The 18,865-nt window shown below is 39.4% G+C and overlaps 1 protein-coding gene across 7 annotated transcripts in view; it reads right to left on the bottom strand.

Annotated features, from left to right (window-relative positions):
• TRIM66 (tripartite motif containing 66) overlaps window positions 1–18,865 on the bottom strand; it is a 51,794-nt gene that overhangs the window by 14,647 nt on the left and 18,282 nt on the right. For 6 of the 7 annotated variants that reach the window (XM_055814336.1, XM_055814339.1, XM_055814338.1 and 3 more), the window contains 7 exons: window positions 17,577–17,709; window positions 16,832–16,948; window positions 14,915–15,029; window positions 13,459–13,605; window positions 13,200–13,317; window positions 10,993–11,870; window positions 9,853–10,014 (listed from right to left, as the gene is read on the bottom strand). In XM_055814336.1, the coding sequence (XP_055670311.1) occupies window positions 9,853–10,014; window positions 10,993–11,870; window positions 13,200–13,317; window positions 13,459–13,605; window positions 14,915–15,029; window positions 16,832–16,948; window positions 17,577–17,709 (1,670 nt within the window). The remainder of the gene's footprint in view (window positions 1–9,852; window positions 10,015–10,992; window positions 11,871–13,199; window positions 13,318–13,458; window positions 13,606–14,914; window positions 15,030–16,831; window positions 16,949–17,576; window positions 17,710–18,865) is intronic. The other variant, XM_055814341.1, reaches the window with a different exon arrangement.

Consider the following 18,865-nt stretch of genomic DNA (forward strand, 5'->3'; position numbering starts at 1 on the left):
TTAAATACTCTGTTTCAGCTGTACATAATCAACAGTTGTGTCATATAGGCTTGAAAATATCAGTTGTAATCTTACACTATTTCCAAGAGCTTTAGATTTTCCACCATTCAAACTGAAAACTGGAAAAGCAGATACCTACATTAATTTTCCATGATCTACAAAACATTTCTTCCTTTGATCAGTCCAAGGGATTCTGATTTTTAACTCCTACAATGAATGGGAAATCTAATTACGTAGAACATTGTACTAAATCAAGCTTTGATATAAACCCTACTAGCTTCTGTTACGTTATTCCAGAAGAACTAAGATTCAGATCAGAAATTTTACCATTTTATTCAAAAATCATCAGAACACTTTATTCAGAAAGAAGATTTCGAAGAAATAAGTTTTAAATCTGACATAGGTAGATAGAAATATTGTTACTGTTAATGATGCTGAAAACTTTATGCTAGTTAGTGAGTCTGTCACATTAAAACCTAAGTCATTTGCCCTTTAAATATCACAGTGTAAATCCAGAAGCATCCTACATGTACATCAGGAAAGGAAGTACATGTCTAGTTCCCAAAGAAAGGGAATACTTACTGAAGTCTCTGAAATTGTTTTAGCAACATGCATTTTCCACTGAGCCATGATTTGTCACTGTCAAACCATAGAAATACTGTTACACAAAACAAAGCAAATCCACCCACGTAGGTGACTTCTTTAAGCTGCCTTACATCCAGGAATGTGTCACTGTAGTGAAATTAGGATCTTCTAGCATCCATACGAAGCAAATATAAACAGTCTTAAAAGTATGCAGATCTGTGTCATTTGATTATTTAATTTTCCATTTATTTTATCATAGTTCACTGGTGTTTCACCTTAATAATTGACTGAATAAATCCTTTACATCTGACTATAATATAGTAAGTAGCACTCATTGTAATATAAACCAAGACAAAAGAAATGTGTTGATTGCATCTGAATTGGTAATTAGAGTTTTATTTCATTGTTGTACTTATTTTTATGCTAGGGACCTGTGACAGAAGTGAATCTGAGATAGGACCCATTTTCTAGGTTTAATTAGTATTTTTCTCAACTGTCACTCTATTTTGGATTTTGATACTTTGTCCATCTTAATCTAATAGTGGTAAAGACAGTAGCCTAGATTGAGCTCCAGTTGTGCCTGTATAAATCCTACATAATGCCAGAGAAATCAGTCTTGAATTCCTCTGCTTGCCATGTGTATCACCTATGTGCTAAGAGAACGCTCTGCCCACAGACAATAATTTCCACCTAAGGAAGTAATTTCATTTCCATTTTTTAATTCGCAATAGATAGTACAGTAGGAGCTTTGCATGGACAGTGACCACTTATACCAAATGAGACAAAATAGCCTGCATTTGAGACAGAAAAATGGCAGCTCTTCTGCAGTGCTAGGGAAGGGTTGTGCCATTTTACCACACAATGCTCTAGTAAGCCTGTTTGAAGAGCCCTTTCATGTAGAAGGCACCCCAGAGAGTGCTGGGTCTCTGCAGCCAGGGTATTGTCCCTTTTCCTCCTCTTGAGGCAAATGGATGTCCCTGAATCCAAGCTGTCTGAGCTATAATAGCTTCTTGGAATCAGCTGGAATCAGTCAAACATATTCTTCCTACCTTAAAATTGAGCCAAAAACTAGAGAACAGCAAATGAGGAAATGCATTGGTGGAGGCACAATTTTCCATATACTCTGTCTGACAGAGCATTCCTAAGAATACTCAGGTTTCAAACCAAAGGAATATATGGAGGTCAGAAAGGAATCCAGCCTCAATGGCCACATATCCTAAAGAAGTCCACAAAGATTAAAAATGTTCATTTGCTGTCACAACTTGCTTGTGACAAGTTCCTGCACATGCAGTGACAAATGTGGCCTATCAAGTACACATTTGCCTTTTCATTCCATCACTCTTTTTATCACAAGCATTTTTCAGATGACAAAATATGTGAATTGGTCTCATATCACTTACAGAAAATAAAACAAATAAGCAGAATCTGTGCTTGAACTGAACAGAGGGACTGTAATCAGCCTTGACTTTCCCCCTTACTTCAAAGTCCATTGTGAGCATTAATTAAGTTCCTGTGAGGTTTTTAAATATTTATTTAGCCAAATTCTCAAAAGCACGAAGCATCCACAAATTCCTGCCTGATTCAATAGGAACTACCTAACGCTGTGCTCCACTGGAAATGGAGCATGCTGAGGCACACACATAGTAGTAGCACACCACCCAAAGCTGCACAGCAAGTAAACTGGAGAACTTGTGGTCATCCACTTCTAACCATTACATACACCTTCCTTTACTTCTACTATGACAGCGTGCCATCATCTATTACATATTTAGACCTGACCCTGTGAAGACCCGTCTGTGTGTAACTGTACACACGGCAGGCAAAATGTTAGCCCTACTAAGACAATGGCAGGATTACTCCTGGCTTCAGTGAGACAAGTTTACTTACCGGGAGTAGTCCTTGGGACGACTCCTACTGCAGAAAAAAAGTAGACACATACATAAGACTTTGTTAAAACTAAAATTTTTTAAAAGGTGAAATTCAACTGCATTATATGGCTATATCTGCTTTGCTCTTCTAGCTAACATCAGTTTCTTCAGAGATCTTTTTAGATTATATAAGCCTATATAAAACCTTACTCTTGTTAAAAAGAAAAAAGAATAATGAGGCCATCAAACTGCCATCTGTCTTTCCCTTGGGGCAAAAGTTAATTTTGTGGTTATTTTAATGATGAAGCAACATTATGATCTTTCAGTGCAAAATATTAAAACTCACAGTTAAGAACAGACATTCCATTCTGATCCATGGAGCTGCTGTCAAGTGTGAAGTGAACAATGCACTGGGAACAAGGCTCATTAATAGCCTATTAATTCACTCCCTAAAATAATCATTTCTTTTGCCATTAGCAAAAATTTCTCTTTTCCCTTGACAGTTCAGCTAGTTTTTGCAAATGGGATGCCTTTAAAGAATTGATCTCTGTTTTATAAAAGCTCTATTGCTTTTACATTGCACCCTTTGAACAACAACAAGCATTAATTATGCTCTTGGGTAGAGGGTGGCTTCAGCTGTAGGTTAATTTTGAAACTTTTGACATTTTAATGTACAGCCTGGCACATCGAACTACAGCTGTGTCATTATAAATGGTATTCTCATTGTCTCATAATTAATTTTGGTCTGATGATCCTTATAATATAATGGCAGCAGCATCACCACCCCAAAATGCCTTCTACCACAAATTTCATAGCTATGGTAGTGAAAGCTAAGAAGAAAGAACATGCAAAGTGCCTTCAGAGAACAAAAAATAAACATATTGTTCAGTTCAAATATTTCTTTGATCACTGTTGCATTTAAAAAGGTCCAGTGTAAACATGCAGCACTAATACAGAAGAATTCTGAGAAGCAAATACTTACCTTGAAACACTGGGATTAGGATTTGTTAGGATTGTTTTGGCAAAGTCTCAAGGCTATTGACATTAAGTGTCACAGATAAAGAAAGCTAAAACTAGGAACCTAGTTCTTTGCTATAAGAGAAATAACACGCTGCAAATGGTTGCAGAGTAATGAACGGCTGCTATTAAGTGGAGCAATCCCCCTGGCAGCTCATTATGCTAGGAGGTTAAACAAATGTACTACTCCAATCCAGTTGCTTAACTCACCGCACACAGCTGCACTGATAACACAGTCTACACATGTTTCCTATTCGTTTTTCCCAATTTCAGATTAGAATCCAAAGGATTTCCTTTCCATTTTTATGAGAAAAAGAATCCAAACCTTCCCTTAACAATTTGTCTGAGTAAACTGGAGCCGAAAGGAGGAAGGAGGAAGAGATTGTGTGGAGCAAGCAGCATCATGTTTTATTTATCCTTTTTTCCAGGTCAAAGGAAAAGGTTTTGTTAAATTAACATTCTGGGAAATGTACCTAATTGTATTAAGCATGAACGCATTTGTGCTGTAAGCAGCTCAATTCCTTAAAGTCAAAAAATACTCTGATACTTTAGAAATTTGCAGGACCCTGAATTCCAGGCTGTTGCCATTATTTCCTTCACCTCTAATCCCCCTAAAATTAATAGTAATTAGAAAAAAAAAAAAGAAAAAAAAAGCAATAAGCCCACCTCAGTTCCAAGCTCAGATTCGAAGTCCTAGGGACAGGTATTAAATTATTATTACTTTCAGTCACTAAGTAATCATAACATGCTCAGTGCAATACTAACAAAACCACTAACAAAACCACTAACAAAACCACTAACAAAAAAGCTGTTGCCCTCAACCCCTCTCCCAGAAATTTCACATGCGTTAAAAAAACAGGCAAACAAATCATTAGTTAAGCACTTGCCATGGAGACAGAAGAGTTGTCATTAATAAAGCTTAGGACAAATGTGTAGGGGCAAAATACCCAGGAATGCCACCTAAAGCAGACTGAGATAACTGTCTGATATATTCTGACTGAATAACTCTCTGATATTCCTGTAGGAACAGCAGCATTGCTGTGTCAGAACCTCAAAGTTCACACACATGAAGTCCCAGGAGGGGCTGAGAGGTCCCACCATGAGCCATCACTGTTATTCTTGCATGAAATGCCTCCATTGCATGTATAACTGGAATAAAACAGAAGCCTCTCAGAGTGCTCCTTGAATGGCATGGGATATTTTCCAGGATTTGCCCACGTCAGGTAATTTACGGTGCTTGAGACAAACAGAGCTCTTAAACTAAGAAGCTGGGACTTATTGTGAACCAAAAAGAACAGCGCAAAAATCAGTGTTAGAAGCACTGTAAAACATTTCCATATGCTTACACCTTGACTACTATTTCTGGTCACCCTGTCTCAACAAGGATTTATCAAAACCACAAAATATAGGGAAAATTACAAAAGATACCAAGGACCAAGGTATAGAATTGCTTCCATGAAAAAAAGACACTAGAGAGAGCACCAATCGCTTTTCAGCTTCAAAAAGAAACGTTTGAGAGGAAATTCAATATAAACATATAAAATACAGATATTATGAAGGTGGTGAATAGAGAGTGGGTATTCACTAATTTTCCTAACACAAGAACTAGAAGGCCTCCTACTGAATTATCAGGCAACAGACAAAGTAAGCAAAGAGAGGAACTTCTCACGCAGTGCAAAACTCAGTTGCTGCAGAATGCTGAGGAGACTAATAGTATTAAAATGCACTCAAAAAATAGGTTAGACAAATTCAGAGACGAGGGGTCCACATATTGCTGCAAAACACAATTGTCTGGGTACAACTGTCAGTTCAGGAGGTCCCTAAAGGGCAGGTTTTTAGAAGCTGGGATAGCATATCATCAAAGGATTAGTTTATATTTGTCTGTTTCTTATATCCTTTCCTAACCATCTACTATTTGCTACAGCTCTAAATTACTAGATACAGCTGTTTACTAATAATTTACTAATACAGTGCATGACATATTCGATATTTATTTTAAGCAGAAGGTGAAATAATAGCTTAGGAGGAGAAACCCTCAGAAGTTGCTAAGGAACATAACCAAACCTGACTTTGACAAATGCTGTCCAATCTACTCACAACTGATCAGTGTCCCAGAAGGCAGAACCGTGTGTGCCCAATTCAGTTAGGTTTTTAGGATGAGTGGGGATGGTCAGAGTGTTCCACTGCCCAGGACCCAACCCAACGGCTGGACAAGACAAGGAATCATCCCTCCCAGATGTAAAGGCCGTGCTTCTAACTAGAGAAATGCGTGCACTTACAGAGTCTGAGGACAAGAGGGGTCCAGCTGGCCCTGCAACACCACCAGTGTCTGTTGCAGCAGTGCCTGAGACTCAAATTACAAATTTGTGCTATAGATGTACAGTAATTATGACATTTCTTCAAATGCTAGGTACAGCCTTTAGACCTCTTGCTCATCACAGCCACAAATGACAATTAGGTACATGTAAGGAAAACAGGGTTTCTATGGCCTTTACTACTCCCGAAAACACAATTAGGCCAAAAATGCCTTATTATCCTTGCCTCTGCTCCAGAACAGATGACCTCTCCAGTCCTGTGTGCAAATTAATAACTCCATATTATACGGTGTAAAAGCAACAGGAGGACCGTATCACTGCAGAAGGTTGGTAACCCTTTCCACAAAATTGTTAATCTAATTGAGCACTCATTCCTTCACACTGCAACTTAGCACTTCAATAGCTTGTATAAAATCTGATTGCTAGAGCTTGGCACGATTCCCCAGAACAAAAGTGCAGCTATCACAGAAGTTATTCTGAGATTTGTCCTCTGACTTGCTGCCATTCTTACTGGAGAGGCTGGGCATTTGACAGGCATGGAGATGGAACAACTCCACAATGCAAAGCAGGTCCCAGCTACATGAGTGAAGTATACTGACAGGGGAGTGCGAAGAGAAAATTATATCCATTTTGCACGTAGACAGAAAACTTCAATTTCTAGTGTTGCATTCTTAAAAGGTGCTAATCAAGCCCAAAGTTATGCTAAATGTAATACTTGACTTATATAAAAAATCAATAGTCTAAGTATAGAAACATCTATTCTGCACAAAAAAACACAACTCACAGAGAAAGAATAGTTAGAGGAATACATAGGAAGACAGAAAGGCTGACAAAATATCACCATTAATGTTCCAAAAACAGTGGAACAAATTAAAACAAGCTCACACATAACTGAAGTTACATGTTTAGAGACTATACTAGACACATGCACAGAGAACAGGTGGGCACAGACAGGAATTACTCTGAACTTTAAGCCAGCAGTAGCCTTGATGTCAATGCTTCTGATCAACACCAGCTAGAAAACCCTACTTGATATGACTGAAAAGCCAAAATTCTGTCTGCCCAGTGAAGCCAGATTTAATTTTTGTACTGATAGATGGTGAAATATAACATACAAGGACATTTTAGAAGTGCATGAAGTGTTTCATCCCTGTTCCTCTACTTCTGCTTATCAATAACCAACTTTAAATGTGAGGGACAGAGAACAATACTCATCAGCATAACTTGAACAGGCATTCTTTCAACTCAAAGGCGCTCACGTGACACATGAGCGCCTCACACTGTGCTGTAACAGCTGCACAAGCACTTGTCTGGGATGATCTGAGTAATGTACTTGAGGTTTCCCCATTTATGAGTAATGTTGTGATCCCAAAGCATCTGCTCTATATTGCTTCACACATATGTATGTATTTATGCTTCACACATAAATATGATCCTGTATGCAGATAATTCATCTAGTTATCAATCAATAGTATCAAATGCATACCTTAAACATGTTTCAAAATTAATGCACAGATGTTTAATTACATGAGCAATCAAGCCTTGCCCCCCTCCAAAAGAAAGGAAACCACCGGGCTAATGGAAGCTTTTATTTTTTGACAGATCTTGGCAAACATATCACTAAACAGTTAATTCTGGGTTTTGCTACATCCTGGTTCACACTGCTTTCTCTTTAATGAAAGAATCTCAGCAGCCAGAGAATTACCTACTCCAGTAGGAATGCTGAGCACAAGGAGGGCTGTCAGAGTTCAGCAGAACTGCAACACAAGGCCCAGAACTCCTGTATCAATTATTCTCCAAAAGGCAAAATACAGTTCTTCTCCAGGTAGCACAAGTTTTCTCTAGTCATTTTCTCTACCCTACTTTTCAAGTGCAGTATTTTAGACTTCATGTTCACTTTTTCCATGTCCTCCAAGAACATGAAAGGGATTAAATGTTCTGAATACAGGCCATATGAAAGTAAATGGACAAACAATTTTTAATCTGGAGATGAGCGTGAAAATATTTAATCGGGTGAAAAGAGATGAGAATGAATAGACACATCCCCTTGTTCTTAAATAGGAACGGAACTCCCGTCTAAATCTAGATCTAATCTACTTGTCAGCAAAAGCAGTCAGACATCTTTAAACAGCACTCATGAAGAATATAGTTCAAGGATTTCCTTACTGTGCTGTTTCCCATCATTATTTCTAATTAGCCATTGCTAAAGCTGTCAGTACATTATGGCTTCATCCCAAACAGCTCATTACAAGAGATAAATACAAGCAAAGCTGGAGTACTGTAGCTGTTGAATGTCCTCATTTCTTGCAGAGGTACCAGGAAACTAGTAAAAAAACAGACACACCTGTGCTTTCTGCACAAGAGCATACACTTCTCAGCACCATTAAAAAAATTTCACTTTTTTTCCTAGGGGTATCCTCCTCTTGCTACCTTCTCAACTTCTATAGCAACAGATCAGCCCCTCTTCCTTTTTTTTCTCTTCCTTTCCCCATCAGACTACAGTAGTGTCTCTCTTGTACATCTGCTTCCATTTTCTTCCCTCTTTCTGAATTTTCTTGTTCAAACTGTTGGCCATAACTTTCCTTTACAGGTCCAGAAAACAAAGGACAACTTCTTCAACATGCATGTAGAAAAAGCCTCTGAAAACTAATTGGTATAGCATCACCATTCATTTTCACAAATAACTTTGAGGTTGTGTCTCCATTATAAGAAAAGCATGTGCTCAGGTTCATGGTTGTGCTCACGACTTAAATACACACCTTCAATTTTTACAGTCACATCCTAAAGTAAAGGTAGCCCTATCCTAGAAAATTTGCACAGCTTTCCTCAGTCCTGTGCTCTGTCATCAGAGGTTAAGGGAGATCTGCTTCCACATGTGAAAGTTCAGAGCCTAAGAACATCATCTCGGAATGTTGTGATACCATCAGCCTGATCCAGAAATTCCATCACATCTACAGGAATAAGTTTGCAATTGCAGATTTCTTTGTGGCTTCCAAATCTGATTTGCATGCTGCTTCCAGACACTCAGTAATCATAAACTTTCCATGTCTCTGCAATTCCCCAAAGGATCTCCAACAACTCTTTGAACGGGTATTGCATCATACATGTCAGGTCAACAAAGCTACATACTAAAGAAAGATAAAATAACTTCCTTCTGGGGGCTAGTAAGGAAACACAAGTTATTCCACAATATTCCACACACAAATTCCAAGAAAAAATATCCACAAAAGACTTCTACATGGTACACAACATGAGCCACGCACAGAAGTACCAAACAGATTTGAGCAACCTGAATATGAAGTGCTATTTGGAGTGTTTTACACAAACTGTACAGAGAGCTAAAAGGCAGCTTCTCTGCCTCAGACGCACAGGTGGTATCTAGAGCTAGCAAGGACCTACTGATAAAGATGAACCCTCCTGGTTTTGTTTATGCTGTTTCTTCAATATTTAGGGCCTCCTAGTAGGTGAAAGGATCAAAGTGTGGCTCTATTATGTGCTGAAATATTCTAGAAATACAGAAATCTATGATTTTTCTGCTTATATACGGACAAAGAGAAGGAGTATAACAAAATTATGTCCTTTTCAGATGCCACAGTTTCAGTAATAAATAGTGTTGTTATTTCCAGGGCAACTATTTTGAAGGATGTTTCTCGGGTCTGATTTCATCAGAATCTCTGACTTTTTTTTCCAGATTAACTGCTGCTACAACAGTAGTTAGCAAGTCCTCGTAGTTAAATCACTAGAGACAGGGACTGGACAGAATTTACTCAAGTGAATAAATAGGTCTTCTATTTACTTACCAGTTCCTGCTTAGCAATCAGATCTAAACACTGCCAGCTTATAGAACAGTTGCTGATCCTGGCTAGCACAGTGTATAGGTATCTCACTGGAAGATGCACATTAGGTTAGCCTATGACTGTCTTCCAAGATTCACAAGCCATTTTGTTGACTTTTACTGTATTTTAATTTTTCCAACCTGATTACAAATTACAATGCCATATTATATTCAATATTGTGAAATCATGTTTTCCCTTTAAAATATATATTTTTAGAAAAGTTCTTTATACCTTTCTCATTGGTCGGAAAGTTGATTGTTGCAATGTGCTCTCAGGGGAGTGACTGCTGACACTGGCTTCTTCATCTAGCAACTGTGACAGAGAAGCACTACCATTTTTGTCAACAGGAATTACAGACTTCTGGGCATCAGGTTCAGTGGAACTCTCACAGACCTATAAATTACAATTAAGAATTTGTGTTTTCAGAATCCCAAAGAAAATGGTAACCAATTCATATCACTCACAGCATACACAATATGGCAAGACTGGAAAAACTCTAAAACACCAAAGATGTTGAAAGTAACCTTAAGCAGAGTGATAAATGAATAGAGAAAGATTTCTCTCAAACATTAATGAATTTTAAAAATAAAAATAATCAATAAAGTTGCTGTATTGTACAGCTATTCCAAAAGCCTGCAGTTTGCCCCTACAGGTAAGCCACTCTGAGAGCTATTCAAGGTGGGAACTCCACAGAATTTACACACCAGGAAGTCCCAGCCACCTTCCTGTGGTAGTCCCCACTGCTCTGAATGAGTTTCAAAGCCACATTATCGCGCATCTTATCTGCCTTGCAGCTTGGATGCTCACCACCTTTTGCAAAAGCAGGATTCTTACCAACAGAGGGAAAGAGGAGAAATTAGCCCTGCTGACAAAACTCTAACAGAACAGCATGCATGAAAACTGATGACAATCTTAAAAGACATGATGCAGTAGCAAAAGCAGTTACTAGTAGAAGGGAAATAACTCTCAGACTGAAAAAAGTTGTTCTTTACTCTCTCTTCACTAATCATTCAGAATCGAAAGGGAATCTTTTTCAAGGACTCAAGGCTTAAAGTGTCCTATAAAAAAGAGTTGAAATGGAAACTATTGCAGTCCTCCAATTACCTGTTCCCAAAAGAGGAATGATGATGCTTTTATCCTCCCACCTGCTACTCACCTTGTCTATTTAGAGATTCAGATCTTTGGGGTCCAGGTTGTTTATGCAGCACTTTACAGAAAATTTTGCCTCAATCTGCATGAGGCATGAAGCCTCTGCTGAATACAAACATAGACAACAGAAAGTTCAACCAACCATATAAATCTCAAAGGTGTCTCCCATTTTTGAGCTTACATTGACTAAACACAGTAGCAAAGAACTTTTAGAGAACTTACTTGTGCTTCATCTTGGATTTGCTGCTGAACTGTTGCTGGCTGCCTCACTATGTAGTTGATTTGACCAACTATGGTCTGTTGCACGTGTTGAGGTGGCTTGGCTTGGTTCAGCTGCAAGCTGGACTGTCCTTGGGCCTGCAGAAGAAGCTCCAGATCCTTTTTCATCTCCTCCAGTTCAAATTGGTGGTGCATTATGTCCAGGCTCTGCTGGATGACTTGTTTGTGGGTGTTCTCATTCTGACCTGATGGTGGTGATGCTGGTGGCAGCTGCTGCTGCTGGAAGTGGTTAGATTTTATCTTCTGGAGATGACCAAGTTGCACTTGCACAGTTGATGTCTGCAAAGAAGCCTGTGTGTGGAATGGCTGTGGATGGCTTGTGTGAACTTGCTGAGTCTCATGCGATACAACAGCATAACCCAGGGGCGCTGTTTGCTGCAGCTGCTGGGACGGTAAGTGCTTTCCTATCCTCCTGGATACATTCTCTGGCTCTGACCGCGACTGCTGTTCCAGCCCAGACTGTGTTAGTTTCATAGGCTGCCCCCCCCCTCTTTGTTCTTTGTCATGTTGCTGCATGCTGTACTGCAGAGGAAAGTCCTGATGATGCAGTTCAGGAGGTTGTCGAAAATTTTGATGGCGGTTTATGTCTTGGTAAGAAGGCTGAGCTTTGTTTGGGTGAGTTACACTGAGGCGGTGCGAGCAACATACAGACATAGGACACTGAACTGCAGGTGGAAACTGATGGGTCTGGCTATTCACAGGCTCCAGCTGTGATGCTGGTGAATGGTGCCCATGATACAAGGAGGTCTGTAATCCTTGCACATTTCCAGAGAGTAGCACATCTGAGTGAGAAATGTGTCCACCTTCCACAGCAAAACCTCCTGAAAAAAACAGCATTTACCCCCTCCTGTGATCTTGACAAATTTACATAATAAAAACTGTGAGCAATGGCCATTTCCTTGTCTTCATTTCAAGTATAAAATATATTAAAATATCCTATCCAAACAGTCCTTCAACATACCTTCAAGACACATTTTTCAAGATTTTTCAGTGATTTAAATTCACACCAAACTCCCACTGATGTCAGTGGAACTCGTGGCTGAATTATCAGCAAATGCTTTGAAAAATTGACCTCAACTTATTTTATTGTAACTGATGGATATGGCTTCTACTTTCATTTTTCACTAAAGTATGAGTATATCTTCTCACCCATAAGCACAGGTAAAAAAGACTGTTCCAGCATGAAAGTGACAAAAATAAAAGAGATTGATGTCATGCAGGTGAGAATCATAAAAGCTAGAAATAGAACTGACCTATGAACTGATCTTGCCCATGCTTTTAGTCAAGAGATTATTCCTTGTAATACTTTTGATAGTGTTTTACCCCATCTAGTTTTAAATATCTCAAAATGGGAAGAGAACCAATCTTTTAGACCGTTGATTGGCCCACCAAACTGAATTTACTGTAAAAACCCACTGCAGTTGGGAAATCTATAGCTGGTGGGAAACAGTCACAGTATGCACATTCATTATATAAGTAACACTGTAATTATTATACAGTCAATGTCTTAAAGCCATCTTTGTGAGTTAATTGTATCTCAAGCACTGCTCAGGTCCCTTGGCCACTAAAATACTAAAGGATCTGAGGAGCATGGGCATGACTGAGCCCAGCTGCCCCTGGGTAAGGCCCAGGAAATAGCACAAAGCCCACTGCAGACACTCCATTTCACGCAGGGAACACCTTACAGGACTGTCAGAGTCACAGTGTGGTACAGAGCTACTGCTTGCTGGGACAGAACTGAATTTCAAATACATTGGGAAAAATCAAGGCTGTTTGATAGCCAGTGACACTACATGTTAAGTAATTTCAGTTAAAAGTTATTTGTTTAGCTTTGCGCAGTTCTTCCACTGAACTAGTAGTTGTGTTCTTACATAGTGACTTTTTAAGACCATCAAAGATGGTATTTAATTTCTAGGTAATGTATATGAGGTATTATTTACATATAACATTGTATTTTAATAGGTGAATTGATATAACTGGAGGGAAAAACAGGAAAGTGCAGCCACACTAGCTTTTCTTCAGAACATGACAAGAGGTACAAAACTGGAAGTTAGAACAAAAGAGCACTTTAGGGAAAGTACTGTATCATCTCTGTCTGTCTTGTCCAGCTTTGGGCACTTGCCTAATAAAAAACAATATATTTTTCTTACCCAAGTTGGACAGTTGTTTAGTCCAGTAGGAGGGATCCCAAGTAAATCTGATCTTCAGAGGAGGGCCTATGTCTGTGTTACAGTTTGTCTCTAACAAGCGCTGGATCTGAAATACAATCTGCAAATCAAAGGACAATGATTTTATTCAAAATTAGAAGATCATGAAAAATATTTTACTTGAGAAATATAAAACCCTTAAAACAGTTCTCACATTTACTGCACAATTTCAATTTATTGAAAAAGTAAGTATTGCTCTTACCAGTTCTTTACTGAAGAGAAATGGGATGCTGTTTTTACTGTACACTGCCCAGCTGATGAAGTTCTGCACATGTTCTACTTGTCTGCTTAAAACCACAACACCTTGTAGCTGTTGCTCCAATTTCTGCTTCTTTTCACTGGTGATTTTCTGTTAATAATGTGAATCAGTAGAAGACATTTGTCATTCTTCAGGCACACATAATGCATACAATCATTGGCACTACACTATGCATCCTTTGCAGGGACACTGTTATTTAGAATCTTTTCAAACCTATCCAGATATGTCTGAATTCAGGAAGAACAATGACTTCTCCAGGAGCAAACAACAACATCATTCTGGCCTTGGTTTAACAGAATAATGTAACCCAAAAAAGCTGTAGAAGTTGGATCAAATTTGTACCTGGACTGCTTTCTTCTCTCATACAATAAACGACAGAAGAGACACAAGAAAGAATATAAAAAGGGGAAGCACGCAGCATTTCCTCTGATCCAGTTTCCAGCAGTTCACGATTTAGGGACCACAAAGACAGAGGCTACATTATCACTCTCAGTGTATTTTTCTACGAATTTGTCTAATTACTTTTAAACCTATGCACAGTATCTTGCAGCAAGGACTTCCACAGTTATTTACCATTTATGTGAAGCACTATCTGCCCTTGTTTGATTTGAACCTGGCACCTCCTGATTTCACTTGATGCCCCTATATGCACTTCATCATATACTTCAAGTATATGCACAGTTCAATTGTGGTTACAGATAACTCTGACAAACACTGAAACGTTGTCAAAACATATGAACACTGAATTTACCTTATGTTTAATAATACTGAAATGAGAGCATACATTTCTCTTTTTTTGTAAAGCTGCTTAGCTGAGTAGCCATATTTGAGTCAAATATGTAAGTTCAAAGGTAGGTAACAAGTAGTGAGTGCCTTGTCTTTCCAATGCCTGCTAAAATTACCCAGTAACTGAGAACTGGAAATTCTGATCAGAGCAAATAGTAGGTTTTGTGCTCAGCACATTTCAGACTAAAATCACTTATACTTCAACTGGACATCCAAAAACTGAAGAGTCAAACCTGCAGGCTCTGTTACAGAAAGTAGACCAGAGGACCATTTTCAAAACAGGGTATTAAATGTGCTGCTAGTGGTCTTCTACAAATTAAACTTTAAAACCAGAAGCTGTTTGTTTCCTAATTACTCAAAAGGTGCACACATATCCCCTGTAACTGCATTAGATGATGTGGTTAGCATGTTAAGCATTTTGCCACTTCATCCTGAATCTTTGTCAACCATTGATTCCACATAAAATTCTGCAGAAAAAAAAAAAAAAGAAAATATTTGAAAACATAAGCAAAGGGACAATAACTCTCACAGTCTATATTTTTACCATTGGCACTGGAATTAAATTTAATTTAGTTTAATTTCCCAAGGTATCAAAGAAAATAGCCTTACTTACTTCAAGTTGTTCAAGAAGAATGCTTGTTCGTTTATTGATTTCATTCATCAAAACCATCTTGGCCATTTTTATTTGATTTTCTACCTTTTTGTATAATTGTTTTACTTCAAGCAACCTATGGGTAAGAGATACACATTCCTGGATGAGCTAACTGGTATGTCATTTATTCAGAGCTTAGTAGTTATTTGTTACAAAAACTGATCTAACTATTGACAGAGAACTCCAGTGAAAGTTGTACCATTTCCTGTAAGTTCTCCCAAACTTCTCTTCAAACACAGAATCATAGAATCATGGAATGTTTTGGGTTGGAAAGGCCTTTAAAGGTCATCTAGTCCAACTCCCCTGCAATAAGCAGGGACATCTTCAATCAGATCATGCTGCTCAGCACCCCCTCCAACCTGACCTTGAATGTTTCCAGGATTAGGGCAGCTACAGCCTCTCTGGGCAACCTGTGCCAGTGTTTCACTACCCTCATCGTAAAACATTTCTTCTTTCTGTCTAGTCTGAATCTACCCTCTTTCAGTTTAAAACCATTACCCTTTGTCCTGTCGCTATAGGCCCTACTAAAAAGTCTGTCCCCAACTTTCTTAGAAGCCCTGTTGAAGTACTGAAAGGCCACAGTGAGGTCTCCCCAGAGCCTTCTCTCCTCCAGGCTGAATAACCCCAACTCTCTCAGCCCGTCTCATAGGAGAGGCATTCCACCACTCATTTTTGTGGCCCTCCTCTGGACCGACTCTAGCAGGTCCATGTTTTTGCTGTGCTGAGCACTCCGGAGCTGGATGCAATACTCCAGGTGGGATCTCACCAGAGTGGAGCAGAGGGGCAGAATCACCTCCCTCAACCTGCCGGCCACACTGTTTGATGCAGCCCAGGATACGGTCGGCTTGCTGGGCTGCAAGCACGTGTTGCAAGCTCGTGTTCAGGTTTTCATCCACCAGTACCCCCAAGCCCTTCTTGTCAGGGCTGCTCTCAACCCCTTCACCCCCCAGCCTGTGTTGCTGTGTGGGGTTGTCCCAACCCAGCTGCAGGACCTTGCACGTGGCCCCGTTGAACCTCATGAGGTTCACATGGGCCCACTTCTCCAGCTTGTCCAGGTCCCTCTGAATGGCGTCCCATCCCTCAAGCACTATCAACTGTACCACTCAGCTTGGAGTCATCTGAAAATCTGCTGAGGGTGCACTCAATCCCACTGTCTACATCAGTGATAAACATACTAGACAGTACCGGTCCCAGTACGGACTCTTGAGAGACATCACTTGTCACCAGTCTCCATCTGGACATCGAGTCACTGGCCACTACCCTCTGGATGTGACAGGCTAATGCTGATTGACTCTCTCAAACATCATGACAAGAACAGTCTTAAGTTCTTTGTCCATAAACACCACAGAAGCCAAATAAAAAAAATAATTCACTTTATACTAGAGTATAAATAGTATAAACAGATTTGTACTCTTTCAAGGTGTTTGAAATTTTTTTTTAAATGCAGAAGAGAGATCCAACAGCTAAGAAATATATAATCAGTAGCTGAAATCCAGTTCATATAATGAAATATTTTCATTTTAATACTAGTCTCGAATGGAATTGCAGCTTGCTTTGAGGTTCCTTGAAGAAACAATATATTTTAAAATAGCTTTTATTTTCAATCTTTTCAAATTATAGTTTAGAAACAGATTGTACAAAGAATTCTTAAAGTCAGCTGTCACATGTCTTATAAGGACTATGGAAACCTGGATTACAATGCCATGACTGGTCAGTACCACTTAAACATGAACTTGATATTTCTAACCTTCCTAGGATTTCCTACCCTCCAAGAAAAAAAACATAACATCTGCATTTACTTCTGTTAACCTACATCTAGAGAAAATAACATTTTTACTGATCACCCGCCTTTGTGACAAAAAAATGCATAGCCATTACCTGTCTTCAATCTGTTTAGCTGAAACCTGAATCCCATTTTTTTTCTCTTCCACTTTAGTTATGACATTTTCCAGGATAACTCTCTGATTTCGCAAAGCTTCATCAAGATGTCTGAACCTGTGAAAGAAGGGGAAATTCTCACACCACGTTTTTTTCTGTTGATAAGTAATCAATTTATCGGTTGATAAATGTAGGGGATGAGCTACCTTAAGCCTGTCTGGACATGGTCCCTGCTTCTTTCCTACTACAAATGTTCTCTGTGACAGCTGAACATCATTGTTGTTCATATAGGCAGGCCGATCTCACAAAAAAGTGTCACTGCGTATAGACAGCTCCTTACATTACTCACACACTTCCACAAGCAAGCAGCACGCTTAAGTTGGTAACTCTGGTCGTGTACAGTCACCACGTCTCCGATAAACAGAAGTATTTGAATCATGTTAAGTATTGAGTTCTCATGTTGAGTTCATCTTGTGCCTTTGAGCATACTCATGCCTACATAGTATCTGGGCAGACAATACAATTAGGAGAGTACACCCTGCTGAGAGCCATGACTGATTCTGTGAGGGTGGTAACTCATGTGTTACACTGCTTGGGCCTAAGACAGCTGAACTAAGTTTGCTATGGCTTTTAAGTTTCGACTAGCCTGCAAGTTCAGCTAACAGAAGTGCAGGTGAACAGTCTTAAATTCTAAATTACCTACAGTTTTAGATGGGATTATGATTAAGCAATCCATGTGTGGTACCTGTGTTCCTTATGCTCTGTCAGAAGGCAGCTGCAGCACGTGAGGGTATCACAGGTCTCACAGAACAGCTTGAGCGGCTCTTGACTGTGCAATGGACAAAATAAGGAAAACTCACTTGCTTCGTCTTCAGTTGCTGAGGAATATAAAGCAATGGTGTCATTGACAAGGATTACTACTATAGTTCAGAAAAAGAGTTGCCAAACTCTCACAATTTTATTGAAAGTCTTGATGTCTCTTCTAAAAGAACCATCTGATTACATGAAGCAGGGCTTGTTTATAGTTTTATCCTGGCCTTATACATCTCATTATCTCTTCAGATGCATAACCAGCAGCAATAGCCTGGCACTCACAAGAGAACAGGAATTTTTGCTAGTATGTCTAGAAATTGTTCAGCTAACATGAATACAATGGAGCAACAATACAACATATCAACATTAGTGGGGAATTTGAGGGCAGGGAGGAATCAAAGTGATGAAGTGTATGCTATTTATCTGGTTTTATGCTTAAAAAAAAAGGTCTGTTTTTCAATGTAGGAGTTCAGTAAGAATTTTTAGCTGAACTGTGACAGAGACCACTCCCATAACTTCCCATTCTAGTTCTCAAGAAGCATGTTCAAAATGATGAAATGTAACTAGCATCACCCCCTGCCAAGCTGCCAGATGTTACAGAATGCTATGGAGCTGAAAATAAAGCTGTTTCCAACAAGAATAGAGCCATTTCCAACACCAAGAAGCCATTACAGGGAACCCCCTGCCAGCAGCATTCATTCCGAGGGCCTTTATTTCTGACCCACAAAGGATGAGTCAGTAGGAAAAAAAGAAATCTGGCTACTTTAAATTTGTTTTCTTCTTATAAAATATGCCATTTTTCTGACCCAGCCTAGTCCTGTTCCCCTCTACACCCTTACCTTCTAAATACAAATTTGAATGAAGGGTAAAGCTCTCGAAAATCACATGAATTTGGCAGAGTGGTCCGCAGCGTGACCTCAGGAGTCACCAGGCTAAGGGTGCCATCCAGCTCAGCCATCCAGCTGCATAGGCTGGGTCTCACCCAGTGAACAGTCAACGACCCAGGAAAGAAGCAAGGGGATGCACAAGGTAAGTGGATGGGGAACTGTGCCAAGAGAGTTGGAGGTTCTGCGTGGAACGGGGTGATCAAATGTGTTACACAGAGCACAGGTATCATGAAGGAAGAAGCAGAAAGAAAGGCTTCCCAGGGAAGCCAGGCTCCTGCCACTCAAGGAAAAAACTATCAAAATGAATAGGAATATGCAGGATTCAATGCATTTG

The sequence above is a fragment of the Falco peregrinus genome, chromosome 9 (assembly GCF_023634155.1).
Source record: "Falco peregrinus isolate bFalPer1 chromosome 9, bFalPer1.pri, whole genome shotgun sequence".
In the NCBI taxonomy this organism is placed as follows: Eukaryota; Metazoa; Chordata; class Aves; order Falconiformes; family Falconidae; genus Falco; species Falco peregrinus.